This window comes from Dendrobates tinctorius, unplaced genomic scaffold, assembly GCF_039654945.1.
Source record: "Dendrobates tinctorius isolate UK_male_01 unplaced genomic scaffold, ASM3965494v1 ptg000127l, whole genome shotgun sequence".
In the NCBI taxonomy this organism is placed as follows: domain Eukaryota; kingdom Metazoa; phylum Chordata; class Amphibia; order Anura; family Dendrobatidae; genus Dendrobates; species Dendrobates tinctorius.
In genome coordinates, this window is record NW_027361795.1 from 16,061,970 (window position 1) to 16,086,678 (window position 24,709).

General features: G+C 42.2%; 1 protein-coding gene and 1 long non-coding RNA gene across 3 annotated transcripts in view; one reads left to right on the plus strand and one right to left on the minus strand.

The window, feature by feature from the left end:
- LOC141047452 (uncharacterized) overlaps positions 1-24,709 on the minus strand; it is a 272,005-nt gene that overhangs the window by 35,023 nt on the left and 212,273 nt on the right. The window lies entirely within an intron of this gene.
- LOC141047451 (tetraspanin-18-like) overlaps positions 1-24,709 on the plus strand; it is a 65,002-nt gene that overhangs the window by 31,616 nt on the left and 8,677 nt on the right. Inside the window, exons 3-6 of the mRNA XM_073542558.1 lie at positions 5,292-5,366; positions 5,442-5,540; positions 19,835-20,014; positions 23,108-23,191. Of these exons, the coding sequence (XP_073398659.1) occupies positions 5,292-5,366; positions 5,442-5,540; positions 19,835-20,014; positions 23,108-23,191 (438 nt within the window). The remainder of the gene's footprint in view (positions 1-5,291; positions 5,367-5,441; positions 5,541-19,834; positions 20,015-23,107; positions 23,192-24,709) is intronic.

Here is a 24,709-nt window from a genome sequence, read left to right on the forward strand (position 1 = left end):
TAGAATTCCAACCAGAGTACACCTCATTCTACTTAATGTGCTTCTGATTAGGTGATCACCTGAACCAAATCTTATTTAACGAAGGAAAGTATAAAAGACCCTGCTGTGGTGTTCACAATCCTCTTGCAATAGGACAAGCTGGATGGCAAAACAAGTGCTAGTAATATCCCAAAAGTAATAGGAATAAAAACATAACTTTTAACCATGCCAAAGTAGTTGAAAAGAAAAGTTTGAGTGAGGAAAACAAGGGCAAAATTCTGGCTTTACTAGCGGAGGGATACAGTGAGTGTCATGTTGCCTCCATCCTTAAAATTTCTAAGACGGCAGTCCATTACAACGAGGTCAAGCAGCTGACATTGGGGACAACAAAGCTACAGACTGGCAGAGGCCAAAAATGACTCTCCACGGACCGAGATGGCCATCATCTTATTTGAATATCACTCAGCAACCGCAGGATGACATCAAGTGACCTACAAAAGGAATGGCAAATGGCAGCTGGGGTGAAGTGCATTGCAAGAACAGTTCATAACAGGCTCCTAGAGGCAGGGCTCAAGTAATGTAAAGGTAGAAAAAAGCCTTTCATCAATGAGAAACAAAGGAGAGCCAGGCTGAAGTTTGCCAAAGACCATAAGGATTGGACCATAGAGGACAGGAGTAAAGTAATCTTCTCTGATGAGTCTAGTTTTTAGCTTTGCCCAACACCTGGTCATCTAATGGTTAGACAGAGACCTGGAGAGGCGTACAAGCCACAGTGTCTTGCACCTACTGTGAAATTTGGTGGAGGATCCGTGATGATATGGGGATGCTTCAACAAGGCTGGAATTGGGCAGGATAATCTTTGTGAAGGACGTATGAATCAAGCTGCATACAAGGTTATCCTGGAAAAACAGTTGATTCCTTCTGCACAGGCAATGTTCCCCAACTCTGAGGACTGGTTTTTCCAGCAGGACAATGCACCATGCCACACAGCTAGGTCAATCAATGTGTGGATGAAGGACCACCACATCAAATCCCTGTCATGGCCAGCCCAATCTCCAGACCTGAACCCCTTTGAAAACCACTGGAATGTAATCAAGAGGAAGATGGATAGTCACAAGCCACTAAACAGGTGCAATCTAAGAGTAGTCATCTCCATATATAAATAAAGCTGCACTATGCAATGCTATAGCATGCAACATGAAATATCTGAAATATTGAAATTGCATTACTGCACTAGAAAATAGATTAAAATAAAGATAATGCATAAACTAGTAAATAGTAAAAAAATCAATATATATTCTATCACAAAATAAATATTTTAATGAAAAAAAATCATGGTACTGTTGAAAACGTCATCTTGTCCCTCAAAAAACAAGTCGCCATACAGCTCCATAAGCGGAAAAATAGAAAAGTTATAGCTCTCAGATAAAGTGATGCAAAAATAATTATTTCTTCTATAAAATAGTTTTTATTGTATAAAAGTGCCAAAACATAAAAAATGATATAAATGAGATATCGCTGTAATCGTACTGACCCAAAGAATAAAACTGCTTTATCAATTTTACCACACATAGAACGGTATAAACCCCCCAAAAAAGAAATTCATGTATTGCTGGTTTTTGTTCATTCTGCCTTCCAAAAATCAGAATAAAAAGTGATCAAAAAATGTCATGTGCTCGAAAATGGTACCAATAAAAATGTCCCGCAAAAAAACAAAACCTCACATGACTCTGTGGGCCAAAATTTGGAAAAATTATAGCTCTCAAAATGTGGTGAGGCAAAACTGTTCTTTTTGCAATATAAAGCGTCTTTTAGTGTGTGACAGTAGCCAAACATAAAAACACGCTATAAGGCCTCTTTCACACGTATTGATATTTTCGGTACCGGAGATGTCAGTGTCCGTGTATGTAATACATGCAGCACACGTGTGGCATGCAAGTGCCACATCAGTACCTCATGGATGGCCATCAGGGAAGAAGCATTACAGTAAGCACTGTTCCTCGGCGCTGGATGCCGAACACAGCTCTCATCATTCTCACCATTCTCCCCTGCTCACGCCAATCGCCAGTAGAGCAGGGGAGAATGGTGAGAATGATGAGAGTTATATTTAAGTGATAAAAGAGACAGCAGGTGGTGGCTGATGGGACTATTATTCCCATCAGCCTACTCCTCCTGCTGCTGCCAATAACTGACGGCAGGAGTGGCTGATGGGGGTATTCATCAGCCACCGCCTGAGCTATAAATAAATAAATAAGTGAAAAAAACGGCATGGGTTCCCCTGTATTTTTTATAACCAGCCAGGCAAAACTCACAGCTTGGGGCTGCAACCCTCAGATGTCCTCTTCAGCAAGGTTAGTTATCAATAGAGGGGTCCCCATGCTGTTTTTTTATTATTTAAATAAATAATTTACAAAAAATGGCATGGAGTCCTCCATTTTTGACAACCAGCCTTGCTAAAGCTCACAGCTTGGGGCTGGTATTCTCAGGCTGATAAGGGGCCATGGATATTGAACCCCCAGCCTAAAATTAGCAGCCCACAACTGCCCTGCACATCTATTAGATGCCCCAATTCTGGTGCTTTGTCCGGCTCTTCCCACTTGCCCTGTAGCGATGGAAAGTGGGGTTCATTTTTGTGGGGTTGATGTCAACTTTGTATTGTCCGGTGACCTCAAGCCCATGGCTTAGTAATGGAGAAATGTCTATAAGACACCTATCCATTACTAATCCTATAGTTACATGGTAAATAAAGACACAGCCAGAGTAAAGTCTTTTGCTAGAAATAAAACAAAATGCAGTTTTACTTTTTTATTTAAAAATAACATGGATGGTGCCAAGATGCCTTGAGCTCACCGTGCTAGAGGGGATCTCATCAGATCTCACCGTAGCTGTTAGGCGTCGGGTTCCTGTTGCTGCACAGCGGGAATCCCGAGCCCTGCTCCCGGCGGTCTCCCATTCTTCCCCAACCACAGATGAGGTTGCTCAGCAAACTCGTTGGTCCTGGCTCTCTGCCCAGACCACTTCCGTGGGTTTGCTTGCTGCTGCCACCTCTGGCACAGCTATGGCAATGCAGGCTGCTCAGCAGTGAGATTCTCCAGGGACTAAGTCCTCATGTCAGGCCACTGAGCATGCCCATGGAGTGATCTCCCATTGGAGATCGAAGGTCACGTGCTCAGGTCCTGCGCGTGTTTGGATTGGCCCATCCGAGAAGCCAGGAAGGTCCCGGACGCACACGGCTATAAAAGGTTTGCATGGCCACTTGGCCATGCACTAGGATACACTGTATTTTCAGACTATGAGGAGTGAGTGGTGTATGCACGTATGAATGTCTCTAGTGACTGACTCATTATGAAACCCCTACCCTTGGTATGCATGTGTTGTGCAGTCTAGCCTGCTAGCACCCAGGCTTAGGTGTAGGCAGGGCAGAGTTGGAGTCAGGCATTATCCCCCATCAGTGACTCAGCACGCCTCAGTGCACGTGCTCCACATTCCGTAGCCAGCGTCTATAGCGGCGTTTGCGGCAGCGATGCCGTGCGCTCAGAGGGCCTAGAGGAACTCTAACCCCGTGTCCTTGGGGTAGAGTTCTGTAGCCGCTTTCTGTGCGCTTTTTGGCTGGGCTCTGTGAGCTAAACAGGCTCCGGTATTTGCGTTCAGCGGTTGTGCGGCTCTGTGAGACAGAGTTTGCTCCTGTTCACACTGGGTGACGTAACCCATGTGTGACGGTTTTCATGCCGCTCTATTCATCCGCCATTATCTTTCAGCAGTGTACCACTTCTGCACGGTGGACCCCGGGCTGCGAACGCACCTACTATTATTTATAATTTGGAGTGTTCCACCAGCCCTAACAGTAACTCAGCCCGGCTGTGAACAGAACCTCACTGACCGGTAGCAACCTCTATGACGTCACCCCCAGTCACTGATGCTGCATTCCCAGCAGCTCATTCACCAATGGTTCTCAGCCTGGACGGTGGCATCTTGGCACTGTCCAGGTTGAAAACTAATTATCCCCCAGAAATGGATTACGGCGTGGGACAGAACAACAGACAGTTCCATTTTTCGTGATTTCAGGTTGAGTGAGGGCTTATTTGTTGCATGCCGAGCTGACGTTTTTAATGACACCATTTTGGTGCAGATACGATCTTTTAATCTTCTGTTATTTAAATTTAATGCAATGTTGCAGCGATCAAAAAAATAAAATCCTGGCATTTTGACTTTTTATCTCACTACGTCATTTAATGATCAGGTTAATCCTTTTTTTATTGATAGATCGGGTGATTCTGAACGCGGCGATAATAAATATGTCTATGCTTGATTTTTTTATTGTTTTATTTTGAAAGGTGCGAAGGGGGGTTATTTGATCTTTTGTATTTTGTTATTTTTTTAAATATTTTTATAAACTTTTTTTTTTACTTTTGGCATGCTTCAATAGTCTCCATGGTCGACTAGAAGCTGCCAAAACCTGATCGGCACTGCTACATATAAGCAATTATCATATCGCCTATATATAGCTGAATTACTCACTTCACTTGCTATGAGCACCGACCACCAGGCGGCGCTCACAGCAAGCCTGCAGTGGCAACCATAGAGGTCTCCAGGAGACCTCTGGTTGTCATGCCAACCCACCGGTGACCTGCGATCACGTGACAAGGGTCACCGGTAGGCAAATTTCTGGCCCGATGGCCGGAAGCATGCGTTAAATGTTGCTGTCAGTTTGACAGCAGCATTTAATGGGTTAATAGCCACGAGTGGATCGCAATTCCACCTATGGCTATTGCGGGCACATATCAGCTGTTCAAAACAGTTGACATGTTCCCGTAAAGATGTGGGCTCAACGCAGAAGTCCACATCAAAGGGAAAGAAGTTACATGCGCCATACTAGTACGGCGCATGTCGCAAAGGGGTTAACATGCAAACCACCCTTGTGGGTAAAGGGATTAAACATTACAAGTAAGAGCATGTCACTATAGGATTAAGCAAGCTGAAGAGAATCATAACTAAAGTAATACTTTGCGAGCTCTCCACTAATTTAAATTATGAAATGATTATAAGTCAATTAAACATTATTTTTTATCAATTATATACCTAGCCCTAATTAAAAACTTTAAATAGTTAAGTAGGTTTTCATTTACCTAAATATCATTTATCTAATTTGCATTAATTAATTAATTAAATACATCAATCTATTGGTGCAAAAACAATGCAAATTGCTAGAACATTTTTGCAACAATATATTCTTTATTGTTTCTAATTCTTTGGTTTGTTATCTAATTCGTATTCTAATAATTGATATACTTTCTACTTTTCATTTATTACAGTTCTTTATTCTCATTTTGCTCTTATTCACTGTGGAACTTGTTGGTATTATCCTTGCTTTGACCTATCAGAAAATGGTAAGCTGACAATTCAAGAAAGGTTGCACAATTTTGTCAACTGCTTACCGCTAACTGTAGTTCCTTGCTTTTCAGATTAAGCAAGAACACTTTCTGCTTGAGTTGCAGAGGTATTACGATGGAGACAATTCTTCACAAGTTTTTAGCCAGTCCTGGAACACCATTATGATTGCAGTAAGATTCACTAAAGACTATTTCTAAAGATAATAACAATAATTATGAAATAAGGTTCAATTTAAAATTAAAGGCCACATATCTTAGGGCTGAGTCAGATGACTGTATAACTTGTGCGAGAATCGCATCGCACTGCATGGACTTGCCCGGCACCTCTCCTGACCTGAGCAAGACAGCATGATGGATTACTATGCAGCTGTCAAGCTCAAGTCAGGAGAGCCAACAGCCAGTATGAGATTTACCATTTGATTCTTGCACAAGAAATATGGCCATCTTCCTCTGCCCTTAAAGGGGTGATCCGAAACTAACACTGATTTAATTATAAATATCTGTTTAATTTAATAATCAAATTGCTTTTCTAATATACTTGAATTGAAAATTCCTTACTGTTCCTTATCTCTCTTAATGCCATTTCGTTTGAGAAGATGTCAAACAAAACGTCATCGAGGGCAGAAGCTGCAGCCTCTTCTCCACCTAAAACTAAGCATCACCTGAAACAGACATCATCTTCGGGGGAGGGGCTAGTCTCTGTGTTTCCTCCTCGTCAGTTCTCTCTTTACAATGCACACTGCCACTGCCTCTTGCCAGCTTGTAACTTCTCACCAGAGCTGGCTCAGTAGAGCGGGGACTAGTGCGCCCCTGAAACAAATGTCATTGATGATGCTTCATTTCAGTATGAAGAAAGAGGCTGCGTCTCGTTTGAGTATCTCTAGCTATAAATATTAAAAGACTGACCATCACTTACAAACAGAAACTGGGTGTGAACAGGTGCAATCTAAGAATAGTCATCTCCATATATAAATAAAGCTGCACTATGCAACGCTATAGCATGCAACATGAAATATCTGAAATTGAAATTGCATTATTGCACTGGAAAATAGATTAAAATGAAGATACTTAATGCATAAATTGGCCAATTCATGCATACCCAGCAGCCAACGACAGGGCGATCCTCTTTGCTGGGAATCTAAACTAAAGCCCCCGTTGCACACTGCGATATCGCTAGCAATATCGCTGTAAAGTCACCGATTGACGTTGCAGCAATATTGCTAGCGATATCGCTGCATGTGATACTTACCTCCGACCGGCTCCCCCACTGGTTATCGCTGATCGCGTGAGAAGCTCCTGGACCGTTCCTCATCGGCCACTTCCTGCTGTGCTTCCTGTGGCGCCGATGAGCGACGCGTGGACGCGGGCGGGAGGACGCAGGATCGCCACGTCTGACAGGTAAGTAGCGACCCCCGACCCCTGCGATGTCGCTGGTGAGATCTGCCTGTGTGGCAGCTCACTAGCGACCACCTAGCAATGCACCAGCGATCCTGACCGTGTCATATCGCTGGTCGGGATCACTGGTCCATCGCTAGGTGTAACGGTACCCTTACCTGTGATTCCTTTCCTGGGCTGATAGCCTACATTTACATGGATAGGTAGGAACCTGCTGTAATTAAAGTGACCATAAGCTGATGGGTGAAGTGTTCGGTCAGAGACTCTATGTACAGTTGTGCTCAAAAGTTTACATACCCCAGCAGAATTTTTACTTTCTTGGCCTTTTTTTCTGAGAATATGAATGATAACACCAATACTTTTTCTCCACTCATGGTTAGTGTGGTTTGGTGAAGCCATTTATTGTCAAACTACTGTGTTTTCTGTTTTTAAATAATTTAAATCATAATGACTACCCAAAACATCCAAATGACCCTGATCAAAAGTTTACATACCCTGGTGATTTTGGCCTGATAACATGCACAGAGGTTGACACAAATGGGTTTGAATAGCTACTAAAGGTAACATCCTCACCTGTGACCTGTGACAAATGCCAGGGAAATTGTTCAGGATTCAAAGAAAAGCCCACAAATAACATTAGCTGAAATACTGGACTTTCTGAAAACTAGTGATGTGGCTATTTCAAGATGCTAAATAAGGAGTCACTGGAAAAAAAATTGGCTGCATGGTCAAGAAGAAAGCCATTACTGTGCAAATGCCCCCAAGTATCTTGCCTACAATACCCAAAACAGCACAGAGGCAAGCCTCAAAACTTCTGGAACAAGGTAATGTATTTAGTGATGAGACCAAAATTGAACTTTTTGGCCACAAACATACATGTTACATTCAGAGAGAGGTCAACAAGACCTATGATGAAAGAATCACCATTCCTACTATAAAGCACGGAAATGGATTGCTGATGTTTTGGGGGTGTGTAAGCTACACAGGCACATAAAACTTGGTCAAAGTTGAAGGAAAGATGAGCACAGCATGTTATCTGCAAATACTGGAGGCAAATTTGCAATCATCAGACTGGAAGCTGTGCACGGGATGTACTTGGATATTCCGACATGACAACAAGGCTAAGTTGACCTGTCAATGACTACAGTAGAACAAAGTGAAGGTTCTGGAGTGTCCATCTCAGTCTCCTGACCTCAATATCATTGAGCCACTCTGGGGAGATCTCAAGCGCGCAGTTCATGCTAGACAGCCCAGGAACTTACAGGAACTGGAGGTTTTTGCCAAGAAGAGTAAGCAGCTTTACTCTGAGAAAATAAAGAACCTCATTCACAACTATCACAAAAGACTTCAAGCTGTCATTGATGTTAGAAGGGGCAATACACAGTATTTAGTAATGGGGTATGTGAACTTTTGATCAGGGTCATTTGGCTTTCTTCTGTTGACTTGACCATGCAGCCCATTTTTCTGCAAGTGCCTCCTTATTTTGCATTTTGAAACAGCCACACCGCTAGTTTTCTGAAAGTCCAGTATTTCAGCTGATGTTATTTGTGGGTTTTTCTTTGCATCCCAAACAATTTTCCTGGCATTTGTCAAATACCAGCTAAAATTTTCCTTTTCTCAAAGTTTCCTGTGGAATGAGTGCAAGTAGAGACTTTGAAAATTCTGAAGACTAGGTATATATAAAATATATTGAAATACAAAAACTTACTATATCACAATAGTATACCCCCATATTCATAATATAGCCTTTCATTTTCTTAAACATTTCCATTATGTCACTCACCACTATATACTCACTGGAATCTTCATGCAGTTTATTATTTAACCCCAGGCCAGATTTTTCAAATCAGATGTGTCACTTTATGTAGGACTAACTCTAGAATTATTCTGCATATCCCAATTATTCTGAATTAGTTTTTTTCTCAAAAATTGTTTGTTATATTATTGGTAACATTATGTCAATATAATTTGAGTTTTATTTATAAAAATATCAGAAATGTAACAACAAAAAAATTAAATTTAGCAATTTTATACTTAGTGTGACCTTTAACCTCTTTACGACCAATGGCAGAGATAGCACGTCATGCACGGGTGTCAGTTTCAGTATTATGAGGTGCTATGTCCGTCATGGTTTAAAACGGTCACTGCATATAAAACACTGACTACTGAAGAGATGCGGGGACCTGATGATAACAGCATGGTCATGCAGGAGGTACTGAAATATCAGCGCTGCTGATAGCCGAGCTCCTGCAGTAACAGCTAGGGATGACCCCCAGCACCGTTCCTGGCTGTTTAACCCCTCAAATGGTGTGATTGATAAAGATCACAGCATTTAAAGGTCAATGAGAGGTAAGGGGCTATCATCCCCGAATGAGAACCGTCGTGGAGAAAGTATGTCAGCAGGGCTGAAATTGTGAACTAGTTAAGCCGCCGGAACAGCGAGCCCCTACAGAGATGGTGAGGTCCTCTGCTCCGATGGAGTTACTGGCCATAGACTACTTGACGATTGGCCCAGCGCACCAGGGCTATGAACATTCAAGTACACGGGTGCCCCAAGCGAATCCATTTGGATCAAGGAGCTTGCTTCCTGGGGAAGGTGATGGAAGATTTGCATCACTTGTACAAAATCGATAAGTCTCGGACCACCCCTTACCACCCACAGGGGAACGGAGTTTGTGAGAGATTCAACCGCACCCCCATCCAAATGCTGAAGACACTTGAAGAAGATCAGAAAGCATGCTGGACTGAGTCCGTCCCCGAATTGGTGTGGGCATATAATAACCGTCAACACAGTACCACAGGGTTCATGCCCTATTCGCTGTTTTTCGGCCGACCCGGGAAGGGACTGACTGAATTGGCGTTAGAGCCCGAGGAGGACTACCCACGGACAGGGGTGTACTCCTGGGTTCGAGAACATTGTTGCCGGCTACGGACCATTCAACGGTTGGTGCAGAACCGGCTCCGAGGGTTGGAACACCCGCAGGTCCCTCCCCAGAAGAGGACAGCCCTACGACCAGGGGATGGAGTCTTAGTCAGAGAGAAGCGCCCTAACAACAAATTGGAGTGTCGGTGGGAGAATAGCCCGTACAGGGTGAAGCGACGGCTCGGTAGGCAAGGACCCGTCTACGAAGTTCAGCCTGAAACAGGTGAAGGACTCCCCACTCGTACATTACATCGTAATATGCTGCGTCCCTGTTTGTCTCAAGATCCTCCAGTGGTGCCATCTGTCCCGGCGCCCCTGGTGGCTGAACCCGTGTCCGTTCCTGAGGACGAAGAAGATGGAGACTCTACTCCTTCAGGGAGACCCGGAAACTGGGCTGGTGCCTGAAACGACGGAGGTAACTGAGGAGGCTCCAACTTCCACTCTTCCGGTGGCTGATTCCACAACCTCCACTGATCTGAGGCGTTCTGAATGATCAATGGCAGGTGTGCCCCCTAGATGCGACAATCAGGACGAATTCATATGGCAGCAGATTGTACGAGGTCTGGACGATTGTAAGCAAAAACTCCAGAAACTCTCGCCCGTGGAATGGCGAGCTCACAGAGAGGGGGAATGTAAGGGGGTGAAGTGCAAGAAGAGCCAGGAGAGGGCAGCCTCCTTTGCTCCATACCTCGAAGAGTTAAACAGGGCAGCAGGTTCCCAGGGAGACAGAGGAGGGGCTGAGCACAGGGGGCCAGGAGAGGAGAGCAGAGAGCGGGAGATTTTCCCGGGCTTTCTCTCAGAGCAGTGTGGGGATGAGAGGAGAGAGGACGCTGACAGAGGAGAGGACAGCAGACAGGCGCAGCGACTGAATACTGAGAGACCGCAGATACAGGCGGTGAGCACTGAGTGCGAGAAGCCTGTCACTGCACCGCTTGGAGGTCTGGACTCTCCCCTACTGTTAGAGACTTTGTCACACCAACATACTGCATCCCTGAAGATGCTCCCCGGCAGTGAGACCCAGCGTGACCCTGAGGCGCTTCCCTGTGACCAAGGAACAGACTGTACTGTTACACTGACCTGCCAAGAGAGACTGGCACAGGCAGAGCCCCTGACCCTGGTAAGGGAATGCCGCTTCTGCAGCAGAGGGAAGGATCCTGCATACAGGGGGATACTGCCATCATCATACCCCTTGAGCCTCCATGTTAACCCTCCATACACCAGTTGGACTATACCTAGGATCCCAGAGACGGACGACATCAAGCATCCCTTGTGCCTCGGTGCCTACGTGAGAGAAGAGTGATTTCTACAATCAAGGTCTCCAGGAACTGATAAGTTGCCACCCCATAAGAGAATAACTGTCTATTGTTGTGCACTTCTGTTATTTCTTCAATCTCTGATATTATCTGTTACAGCATTTTCTCTGTTATATTATATGCTTACCTGTTTTGCTCCCTGAAATAAACCACCCCTTTTACTGTTGGTCTGTCTGTTCTGTGGTGACATATACTCCTCCTGCACATTATTACACATATCCAGCCCAGCAGCAGTCTTTGATATAGACAGCCCAAATTTCCACACCACAATATACATACATATGTACATATTTTAATCTTTAATTCCCTTTCAGGACTTAAAAGGTTGACAAGGTCATTTTGTTACTTTTAGATTACCATCATGGACAATCATGAAGGAGATAGGCACAGACATCGCTCAAGAATTTGGGAGTCTGGGGCTTTTAAAAGATGTAAGGCAAAAGAAGCAACAATTAAATCAACAGAAGAGATAGCGAAGACAAAAAAATTGGACGAGTTCCTCACTGTTCATTCAGGGTAAGTGTTGGAAAGAAGTAATGACCTTATAGAATCTGATCAACCTGACAATGCCTCAGTGTAAATGGTTGTTGATCCTGGCAAAGAAAAGGCTGAATTAGTAATGTGTACAACTGAAGAACACAAAGAAAAGGAGACTGATAGTGGCACATCTTATGAAGAAGGTTAAGCTGAGGGCCCACCAGGGGGCGATGACATTGGACTTTGGCCATCCATTATTTTGGAATAGATGCGAGATTACTGGCTGAAAAGGGGTGTATCAACAATCCAGCACTGTGATGAAAGTTTGTTCATTGCACACTCGTTTTAGCAACCTAGAAAGGACCACAATATTCCAAGAATGTGCACACTTGGGCTTTTCCATCATCAAAATCATAATGGAGAAGTCATAACGAGGAATTGGTTATGCTTCTCTCCCTCTAAAGGATGCATTTACTGCTTCACATGCAGATTGATGTGCTTTATTACAGCATCAGAGTCTTCTCAGCTTTATAGCGAATAATGAGATAACGAATTGGTTGGATGACCTAGAAATGGAAACTTTCTGGGCATTCATGAACTCATCACCCAGTACGACGACTTTCTTGCACAGCATATCAAAACTCAAGCCAATCGAGGCAAGGGTCATACAAACTACCTGTCATCTACAATTATGGAAGAAATTATCAATGTAATGGGTGAACAAGTCCTCAGAGAAATTATTTCTCGAGTTAACAAATCAAAATACTACTCCATCTCTTTGGACTTCACACCCGATGCAGCTCACGTTGACCAACTAACCCTTGTATTGAGGTATATGGAGAAAGATGGCCCTGTGGAACGCTTTGTAACATTCATGGCAAACAAAGACCATGGCGCTCAAGACATGTTCTGTCACGGTCACATGTGTTTGGACGCAGCGAGTACCGCAAAGCGAAGCCATAAGACACCCATGACTCTGGATACAGCGCCTCCAGTGGGGCGAATTTAAATACTAAAACATGCAGCTGGATACGCCGCCTCCAACAGGCGAATTTAGGTATTACACGTAAATCTGGAAACCCCGCTTCCAGTAAGGTGAATTTAAATAATAAAGGGGGAACCTGGGTAACATTAACAATGGTGGGCCCTGCAATAGGGAATAGGGAAGTGGAGACCTCCTGAACTCCCCTGAGCCAGTGTCCCTGCACGCCTAACGTTCCCTATGCCGGTTCCGCACCGGGTGACGCACAGGAACCTTTTAACCCTAGCTCGCCCTGACCTAAACCCTCACTAGGGAATTGGTCGGTGCAGAAACTAATCCCACCACTGCACTAAACACACATGAGGGAAAATGACAATACAGGGGAAACACCACTTAGCTTTGCTCTGTTGCGTACGCTCCTAGCAACAGAGCCCACCACCTGTGTGCATCTTCTCCTCCACCCGGATCCATCACCATAACTGGATCCTTCACCATAGTGCAGCCTTGGAGCAGAGTCCACCACCAATTGCAGAAGTCCAGTAACAGAGTCCCAAAGATGAGTTCAGCTCCTGCCCAAAAAGTCAAGCATGCTTGAGTCCAGCTCTCAGCAACCAAGTCCCGCATGCTGAGTGCAACTCTCTCCATAGTCGTCACTCCACCAAGCCATGCAAGCACTTCCTGCCGACACCATAAACTGTGACTCCACTACGCCATGCCAGCACTTCTTGCAGACCACAAAGCTGCCACTCGTCCCCTCTGGCTGGGCTGCGCAGGACTCATGTTCAGCTCCTTCCTCACCCAGGCTTGCTTCCCAAACGACGAAAACAATATCACCAACAGTGATTGAACTCACCTGGCTCTCTTTTATAGAGCCTCACACCTGATTTATAATTATGTGCACTAAACCAAAGGAACTAAAGTGCACTACCACTCACCACCACCGGGGCAACTTAGAATGAACGACACCATGTGTAATAATTCTAATGGCCACCGGGGGCAATCACATCACTTTGGCACCTAGCCAAAGGAAAAAAAGTTCACTTATCCATTTAATCTGTCAGATCCACGCTGGATCATGACATGTTCAATGCCTTGTTGAAATTTTTGAAGAGACATGCCCTAGACCTGGGAAATTGCCGCTGTCAAAGTTATGACAATGCATCTGCAATGAGTGGCAAATACAACGGCCTATAAGCCACAGCAAGAGAGAAGAACAATCTTGCATCCTGGATTCCTTGTATCGCACACTCTTTAAATCTGGTTGCTAAAAATGCTGTAGAAAGCTGCTCGAGTGCTGTACATTTTTTGACTTCCTTGAAAAGCTGTTCCTCTTCTTCACAGTTTCAACTCATCGGCATCAGCTTCTGACTTAGGCTTTGAAAAATATTGACTCAGCCACAGCATTGACTTTCAAATGTGTCACAACAACGCATTGGTCCTGCAGAGCTGGCACTACTAAGGTCCTTTAGCATGACTATCAGCAGATTAAAGATGTACTTAAACAGATTGCTAATGACTTTGAAGAAAAAAAGCTGTGTACAGTGTGAAGCAGAACGACTGTTAAGACAAATGAATCAGCTTGAAATTGGTATTAACACCACCTTCTGGAATGATATCTTGCAAAGAACAGATGCTACTAGTAAAAATCTACAACACGCAAAACTCGATCTAAACACTGCTGTGGTGTCACTGACCAGCTTAAAAAACTATGTCGCATCAAAGCGTGACTCCTTCAAAATTTATGAGAAGCAAGGCAAAGAGTTGTCTGGTTCATCTGAGTATGTTCAGATGATAACTCGACACAGGCGCCAAAACGTTTTTCTCAATCCATTGGATTATGGCCATACAAAAGAAGTACTACTCAGCCCTTCTGAAAAATACAGAACAGAAACTTTCTTGCCTATCGTTGATCAGTTTATCGCTTCTCTTGACCAACGTCTTCAAGCATATAAAGATATATCAAGCAAATTTAGCTTTTTTAGCCATCTGAAAGAACTGTCTTCAGACGAGCTTAAGGCCACAGCAGAGCAACTCGTCAGGTCTTTTTCAGATGACTTTGACATTACATTTATCGATGAACTGTGTCAGTTTGTAATATTTGCCAATTTATTCACAGAAGAGGAGCCAAAAGATATCAGCACTGAACTTTTCATGTACAAGCTTATCATGGAAAAGGGTGTGCAGGACACTTTCCCAAATATTGAGATAGCTCTAAGGATGTATCTAATTTTGATGGTAACAAACTGCAGTGGTGAGCGTTCCTTCTCAAAACTTAAATTCGTTGAAAACTCATTAAGGACATCCATTAAGCAGGAACAGCTTGTAAATTTGGCTATCATGAGCATCGAGTCAAATATACTGCGTGAATTGGACTTTAGTGACATCATTAGAGATTTTGCAGCACGAAAATCAAGGAAAGTGTCTGGATTGTAAAAAATGAATGATTTTACCTGAATTACTCTGCGTAAATAAGTTTTCTAAATAAACTTGCGTTCATGTCATTTTGTGTTTTTGCATTACATATTGCAACACCATGAAAAATGAGCCTCCCACCAAAATGGGCCCAGGGCCACCCACCCACCTCTTAAATCTGGCCCTGCGCGGAATATAGAGCATAGATACAGTGCCTTACAAAAGTATTCGGCTCCCTGGAGCTTTTCAACCTTTTCCCACATATCATGCTTCAATCATAAAGATATCAAATGTAAATTTTTGGTGAAGAATCAACAACAAGTGGAACATAATTGTGAAGTTGAACGAAATTTATTGGTTATTTTAAATTTTTGTGGAAAGTCAAAAACTGAAACGTGGGGCGTGCAATATTATTCATCCCCTTTACTTTCAGTGCAGCAAACTTACTCCATAAGTTCATTGCTTATCTATGAATGATCCAATGTTGTCCCAAATGACTAATCATGATAAATATAATCCACCTGTGTGTAATCAAGTCTCCGTATAAATGCACCTGCTCTGTGATAGTCTCAGGGTACTGTTTGAAGCACAGAGAGCATCATGAAGACCAAGGAACAAAACAGGCAGGTCCGGAATACTGTTGTGGAGAAGTTTAAAGCTGGATTTGGATACAAAATGATTTTCCAAACTTTAAACATCCCAAGGAGCACTGTGCAAGTGATCATATTGAAATGGAAGGAGTATCATACCACTGCAAATCTACAAAGACCCAGCCGTCCCTCTAAACTTTCATCTCAAACAAGGAGAAGACTGAACAGAGGTGCAGCCAAGAGGCCCACAATCACTCAGGATGAACTGCAGAGATCTACAGCTGAGGTGGGACAGTCTGTCCAAAGGACAACAATCAGTCGTACACTGCACAAATCTGGCCTTTATGGAAGAGTGGCAAGAAGAAAGCCTTTTCTCAAAGATATCCATAAAAAGTGTCATTTAAAGTTTGCAACAAGCCACCTGGGAGACACACCAAACATATGGAAGAAGGTGCTCTGGTCAGATGAGACCAAAATTGAACTTTTTGACAACAATGCCAAACGATATGTTTGGCGTAAAGGCAACACAGCTCATCACCCTGAACACACCATCCCCACTGCCAAACATGGTGGAGGCAGCATCATGGTTTGGGCCTGCTTTTCTTCAGCAGGGACAGGGAAGATGGTTAAAATTGATGGGAAGATGGATGGAGCCAAATATAGGACCATTCTTGAAGAAAACCTGTTGGAGTCTGCAAAAAACCTGAGACTGGGTCGCAGATTTGACTTCCAACAAGACAATGATCCCAAACATAAAGCAAAATCTACAATGGAATGGTTCACAAATAAATGTTTGAATGACCAAGTCAAAGTCCAGATCTGAATCCAATTGAGAATCTGTGGAAAGAGCTGAAAACTGCTGTTCACGATCTCCATCAAACTTCACTGAGTTCGAGCTGTTTGCCAAGGAAGAATTGGCAAAAATTTCAGTTTCTCGATGTACAAAACTGAGACATACCCCAAGCGACTTGCAGCTGTAATATCAGCAAAAGGTAGCACAACAAAGTATAAAGGGGACGAATAATATTGCACGCGCCGCTTTTCAGTTTTTGACTTTCCACAAAAATTTAAAATAACCAATAAATTTTGTTCAACTTCACAATTGTGTTCCACTTGTTGTTGATTCTACACCAAAAATTTACATTTGGTATCTTTATGTTTGAAGCATGATATGTGGGAAAAGGTTGAAAAGTCCTAGGGAGCCGAATACTTTCGCAAGGCACTGTATCTAGATAAAACAGATTAGATAGTTAGAATAGATAGATGTATTGTTGCAATTTAGTGGAGGAAACCCCCTACATATAACAAACTAACACCCTTTAGTGCCTTTCATGTGGCATTAAAGGGTGTCTAGCTTCACCTATTAAATAAACAAATAATTTAAAAATGACATGTGGACCCCCTTATTTTTCATAACCAGTTAATGAAAATCAGACAGCTGTGGGCTGTCAGACACCCCCATTACTAACTCCATAATCAATAAAAATAAAAAAAAACATAAAAGTCATTTATTTGCAATAATCACACCAAGCAGAGAGCTGTGAGCTGATATTAATAGGCTTGGAAGCTCCATGTTTATTTTGCTCTTCCAAGCATAATAAGACCAACTCACAGCTGTCTTCTTTCCCTTGGCTGGATTTTAAAAATAGGGGAGCCTTACACCATTTTTTTTCATTTATTTATTAGCTAAATACATATACATTAAACTACACACACGGCACTAATTATGTATCTTACGGACATCTATCTATCTATCCCTGTATATAAGATTGATATATTAATTGAAAAACTAGGCTTATATTACATAGAGAATTACAGTATGTAAAAGATGATATTAACAACTTATTGCATACGGATTGCTTACGAATGCCATACAAATGTCATACGGATGCTAGTTGAGAAAAATCGCATCGTACTCGCATGACACTCGTCCTACTTTTCAGGATCAACATCGGACCGATTTTTATATGCTTGTGTGACTCCAGCCTAACACTAGATCAATAGCATGGGTAAAGGGGAAAAGGAAAATAGTCAGCTCACCAGTCTTCCGCAGGTTTCTCTGATTGAGCACGCATGGAGCCGCCTTGATCAGAGGCGTGGTTCACAATGAAAAATGGAAGAGAAAAAAAAAATCTCCAGGGTATAATCCAATAAAATCAATTCTTTTATACAAGACATATTAAAATTTATGTATCAAAAATACAAAGGAAAGGAAGGATGGGGTCCCCATAACAACCAACGCGTTTGAACCTCTTGTGGTCTTTGTCAAGGTCAAAAGTATGGCAGATTTATAAATGGAGGATTTATAAATATATTGTTCAAAGGGCAAGAGGACTTGAACGCTAGCACTATATATTGTGTTAGCAATCTTAAAAGTCAATATTGAGCCTTGCCACATTGGAAGCCAAATCAGACAGTCCAATAGGTGGCACTATACTAAAAGTCCTCTTTCACACTGAAGAATCTATTTGCATATTTCAATTTCCAGAAGAGCATTGCCTGGCCTATCATTCTCATGCTGCTTGGGCACTCTCCACAAGGACAAACATTCCCCTATAGAACCCGTTAGATTTATAAATAGGAAAAAACTGAATTCCCAGCACCCGGAATAAAATAACAAACACAGGACAATTTTGAACTAGTGATTGTTCTAGTATTAGGGGTTAATGGCAAAACATGTTTCTGTGATTGTTTGGTAAATTATTTTCATTTTTTTACAATTCATTCAAGTTTTTTTTTTCCACTTTTCTCATTTACTTCCATATAAGACTTGAAGACTGAATAGTTTGATCACTGGTCTAAAACACCATTTTGCTGACTGCAGGCATGTTAGGGTGAGTCTCCACGGTCCGGATTGTTGGCACTTTTGGAAGGAGCGGAAACCCCACTCTGCCCAAAGCCCCGCCCCCTCTGTACGCGCGGTGATTCCGTATGTGCTCATTGAACACATTCGAAATCGCCGCAGTGTGTACATAGAGTAGGCTATTTACCTTGCGGAGACTGAGCATCTCTGCAAGGTAAACAGACATGCTGCGTTCTAAAAAGATGTGCTGCATGTCCAGTTTCGCGGGTGTGTCAACTGCATATTAAGACGCATAGCGGACACGGGATTTTCATAAAATCCCCTCCACTATGCTGTACCATCTGGATGCTGCAGATTGAATGTTCAACCCACAGCTAATTCGGATGTAATCTTGAACGGAGAAACATTCCCTAAGTCACGTAGAAACATTCCCTAAGTCACTGCTTATGCAGGTAGCTGGAGACCTAGATGTCATTGTTTGACCTCCAGATGCCATAACAACTATTTGCACCCTGTGATCAAATTGTTGAGAGGCTGTTGGGATAAAGACTGAGACCCTTTCCTTCTCAAAACCATCTAGATCCCACAGTTAGCATCATCTAGAGGGATAAAAAAAAACTGGATCGGTTGCTGCAAAGCTCAGCTGTTAGATAAGTTGAGCTTATGTGGTGTTTATGCTGGGCACATCTCCTGTGCCTGCACTATCACAAGAATGTACAGATGAGTTCCTGCAAATGGACCTCTTTCTGAATAGAAAATACCAGTATGCCTAGTATTAGAGGGGTTAAAGTCTGAAAACGCATAGCATTAGAAATTCAACTTCTGTTTAATATAACAGTTAAATATGCAAACTGTTTGCACATGTGGCTTAGGCACAAAATCATGAAAACTGAAGAGACCTGAATCGTATGGTAAGCAAAATATTAAAAAAGTAAATTTTCATGAAAAGCAGTAATCACATACCATAAAAAATTGAAAATACTCTCAAACGCTATGTACTTTCTTGAAAGCAGACAACCTAATAAACAAAAAAATGACTGTCTATATGTTATTGAATTTGTACAGTATATATTAAATAAAGTCTTTGTTCCTTTTTTAAGTCTATTTTATATGTACTTGGTGCTTGCCTAATTTTTCTGGTTTTCCGCTTTGTGGGTGGAGTTTAATGATTAAACATTTTTTCGCCTGATTCATCAATTGCTCAAAAAAAATCTGAAAAATTTGGCTCAACTGCACTATAGTCCACCCCTAGTATAATTTTGGTGACATTTTTGTGACTTTTTGGTGCCAAAAGTCACAAAAAAAGTTCAAGAAAGGAAATAAAAACATTTTTGACTTTGTGCCAAATTCATGAATAGAGTGTGCTATTTTAATGAATTTGGTGCCGAAAACAGCAACTAATACAACAAGATAAAAAGAAAACTTACTTAATAATCCCCAGCAAATGAGGAATCATGGCCAAAATGTTTACTATGATATGTCACTATTTTATGAAAATATGTCAAAATAATATCTGTTGATGTTTTCGATATAAGGTACTAAATTGTTTCCTGATTTTTACCTGGTTTAGCTTTCCTGTTGTGGTATATCTGGATTAAATGACTTTGATAACAGATCCCATTTCCACTATCTGTATCCTTTTGCACCATGGCCAGAAGCTTGCTGCAAGCGTGACCACCCAGTTTTATCTGGAATCATAAAGGACAAAAGGAAATGCATGGAGAACACTCCCAACTACACTAATAATCAGGTATAAATCTGTAATAAGGGCCACTATATTTGCAAATATATATAGAGTTTTTCTGGTGAAGGGTTGTTTTTCTGCAATATGCATATTGTTAAGATTACATTCAACTTGCCCACTGGAGTGGTTGTTCCATGATCGCTCATATGTGATTTGCAGACTTGAGATCAAGTGTCATCTAGCTGTTTTCCTGCATCTCTCAGTATTTCATTGAGAGATGCTAAAAGACTACCTTGACTGCACGTGAATGCAAACATGACCACCACTCCAGCAGGCAAACACTGTAAAATCCTGACCATGTTCATACTGCTCACTGTTAGGATTCTGCAACCTGCAGTGAGATAAATATTTCTGCCGGGGAAAAACTTAAATTTAACAAGACTGAAACATTTTGTGTGCATAGCAACCAATAACTTTATGTATAGAAATGTAATCTTTATTAGAGACTATTTGAAATGACCCCCTAAAAAATAAAAAATAATTTCATATGTGACAATATTTAATTCAAATAGGGAAGAGGTATTGCGAATTGATGCAGCAAATATTCCCAAATCATCATATATTCCCCAAAGAGAGTACCGTAATTATCTAAAAATATTGATATTTGAAATGCACAAAAAGGATGTGGTAGATCAGTTCACACAGCGGTACATAGAGTTAGGAAGGGGAACATTATCTTTTTAAATCTTCCATTAGTTTACTATACAGGCAGAATAAACCAACGTGAAGTGAAAATAAGCACAGCCCTTCACGCAAAACAGGAAAATAAAATGATATCCAACCTCTATATCTGTGGAAATCTGCAGGCTAAAGAGAACTTAGCACCCACAGGTTCAGTTCTTCCTCCTCAGAGCACAAAATGCTGAAGTTCCTCTCTCCAGCCCTACTGAACACTGACTGTCTCTGGAGGCCAACTATTTAAGCCCCAAACCACACCCTGGAGTGGAGACAAGGTGGACATTCTGCCATCTGTTCTATGGTGGTCCACAAAAACCAAGCTCTTCAACAAAATGGCTAGTTAGCCCATCTTAACACTTAGTGTGCTGGAGGAAAACTTCTGGGTTTTTAATCACTGAAGCCATTAGCCTCAGTGAAACATATCTCCCCTCTAGCACCTTGCCAATGACTTTGTCACAAGCGATATATAGTTAAAATAATTTATATAACAGACCTAAGGTTATTGACTACAATATCCCAATAAGAGGCCCTTGAAAAGACCTGTTCTCTTCCTTGCCGTGGAGGTTGGCATCCTAAATAACAGTGATGCCTTGACTCAATGATGGCTGACTCTAAAAAATCTCTATATAAGTCATAATATGAAGATCAGTGCTGCAGATCAATACATCACTACATTGCAATAGTTAAAAATAGAGCAAGTACTTACGCAGATCAGGAATCACCTTAGTGATAGATGGAGATTCACAATTTCACCAAGGCAGCCTTTATGTAGTAATTACTGAAATTACAATCCTAATTGAGGTAAATTTCTTCATACTGGCAGCCTTGCAGAAACAATCATTGAAGTCTGACTTAGTATATGCATTACAGAGGATGTATCAACTGTGCTACAATATAAGCTCAATCCATAGAGTTAAACCAGTCCACATTTTTTAATGGATTGAAAATAAAACTTTGTTTTATTATATTTTTTCAAATCAAGAGCTGCCAAGAACCTCTTCTTAATACTGTATTTAGCGCTCAATGTAAGTCCATGATAACCAGAACGGGGCTTTCATAGACTTGCATTGAAAAGTGACCTCTGACTTGCTCCAGTGAACTCGGAACGATCAAGCAGTTCAAAAACTTATGAGAAACAACTGGAGCAGGGCTGATAGATCGTGAAGACGGCGGCAGATAAGTATTAGGTCAGTATCTTACATCAGTATTTGTAAGCCAAAACCAGGAGTGAGCGATAAATACAGAAGCAGTGATGTGTTTCTATTATACTTTTCCTCTGACTGTTCCACTCCTGACTTTGGCCTACAAATACTGAGGTAAAATACTGACTAAATACTGAGGCTATGTGCACACTTTGCGGAATTCCCGCGGTAACTTCTGCGGGAATTACGGAATTCCATTCCACGGGAAAATTGCATTTTAAATTCCCGCGATTTTCCCGTGGAAAAACTAGTGATTTGCAAGCGCAATTAGCTTGCAGAATGCTAGAGTTTTACAAGCGCTCTGTAGCATCGCTTGGAGAACTGATTGACAAGTTGGTCACACTCATCAAACATAGTGTTTGACTAGTGTGACCAATTTTTTACTATTGCGGCTGCCTATGCGGCATCAGTAGTAAAAAGATCTAATGTTAAAAATAATTTAAAAAATACAAAATCGGGTTATATTCACCTTCCTGCATCCTGCGCAGCCTTCCCGGGCCTCAGTGATGCTCCTCCCAGTAATGCCTTGCGAGACCTTTGATGACGTCGCAGTCTCGCGATACTGTAGCGATCTCACGAGGAATAGGGACCGCTACAGTATCGCGAGACTGCAACGTCAACAAAGGTCTCGCAAGGCATTACTGGGAACGGGAGCATCGCTGACGCCCGGGAAGGCTGCGCGGGATGCCAGAAGGTGAATATAAACCGATTTTTTTATTTTTTATTCTATTTTTTACAGGGATATGGTACCCACAGCCTGGGGGAGAGTCTCCTCTCCTCCACCCCCTGGGTACCATCTGCAAATGTTCTGCTTACTTTTCGCATGGTGGGCACAGCCACATGTGGAAAGTAAGCAGAACAATGCATTCCTATGTGGGCGGAATCCCCGCGATTCCGCAAAATTAATGAGCATTCTGCGTATTTTTCCGCGATGCGATTCCGCCACGGGAAAATCCGCAGCATTAGCACAGCATTGCGGAATCCCATAGGTATGCATGGGATGCAGTTTTTTTGCATTTTCGCTGCAAAAACGTGCATTAAAAACTGCTGCAAAAACACTAAAAAAACGCAACGTGTGAACGCAGCCTGATAATTTGAACGTGGCCTTAATGTAAATTTAACTAAAGCCATAAGAAAAAGTCAGAATTCAGTAAATTTAACTTTTGCTATTCCAATTTATCTTTAACAATATGTCTTGCTTTTCCCTCTTTTTCACCAGGGCTGTTATAGTACCATTGCTAGAAGCTTGAAAAAGTATATTTCCATATCTGCTGCTGTTGGCCTAGGTGTACTTGGAGTTGAGGTAGGTTACATTCTTTTTACTATCATCATCATCATAATTAAAGATGTCCAGAATTTAAAAAAAAACAGCTGGGGATATGTAAAAGTAATAATTTACCCAATATTTACCAATTCAATGCTCCTCTGCTCTAGTGCCATTGTAATGATCTCTGACCATCCCATATTCGTACATATAATACTGGTCACTTGGACTTGTGACCATATTATCCAATCACTGGCTGCAGTGAGGATGCATAATTCATTGTAGCAGTCACATAATGTCACTACCAGAAGAGAAGGCTCAGAGACACAGACATCAAATTGAAATTGTCAGGTGTGTATATATTTTGTTTCTTTTTTGCATCGCATTAGAGCCAGCTGTCAGTCAGGTTACAGCCACTGTTCACTATGCATTGAACCGTGAATGACTCCGTGCCGGCTCACCTCTATGACTTAACCCCCTAATGACCACTGAACGCATTATAACAATGGTCGTTAAGGGCTCATTCCCTCATTGCCATTTTAAAATGGAATGAGTTAATAGCGACCCCCAGCGGAAGAAAATCCCAAGAGTGACAGCTGTATATGACAGCTGGGACCCTGCATCGTCCCTGACTGGTTTTGGAACTCATCACAGCCAATTAAACCCTTACATACCGCTGTCAATCGCAATAGCAGTATCTAAGTAGCTAAAATGGGTTAAAAGACCCCGTTTGACACCAACAGCCACCTGCGATCATAACCGGGGTTGCTGATGTTTGCCATAGCACTATGAAGTCATCTTCCAGTATTTGGTGACGTGTTACATACTGCTATAAGCAGAGACTAACAGGCTGCGTCAAGTGTTATGATTGAGTCACCGTAGGAGGCAGACACAAAAATAGAAGCTACGTCCAGAAAACCAGAGAAGTTGGCAACTATCAGATTGCAGACCCCTGAACCTAGCAATACAACTAGCAGTAGCTGTGGGGGGTTCCTACGATGCCCTAGACCCCTTGATCACAGCCGGAGCACTAAATAGCCTAAAGACAGAAAAGGAAATCTAAACTGCCCAGAGCAGACCCCAAAGTAAAAGGCAGCCCCCAACATATAATGACGGTGAAGCAGGATGAAAAAACACTCACACAGATAGAAAGATAGGCTGAGCAAACGATGGGGCCCAAGCTAGCTAAACAGAACAGGAAAGGAAGGTTGCTGTCTGCAATCTGCCAAAACCCTATCAAAGACATAAGCCAACAAGCTGATATGAAAAAGACCCTGAAGCAGCTAGGCTTCAAAAACTAAATCAGCACTCAGGTATTTTCAGAAGACAGAGCTAAAGGAATTCAGCACACCCCAGCAGGGAATGGCAGAAATCCAGAAAAACAAAGCAAAACAAAGTCTAAGCACAAATGCAAAAAGCCGAGCAGAAAACTTAGCTTTAGAGGAGCAGGAATTCAGACTGGTCTCCAAGGATCCCACAGAGAAATCACCCGCAGGGCAGAAGGGCGTCGGCAGCCTTATATCCAGTCAGTAACTCCACTCAGCCAGTCATCATCAT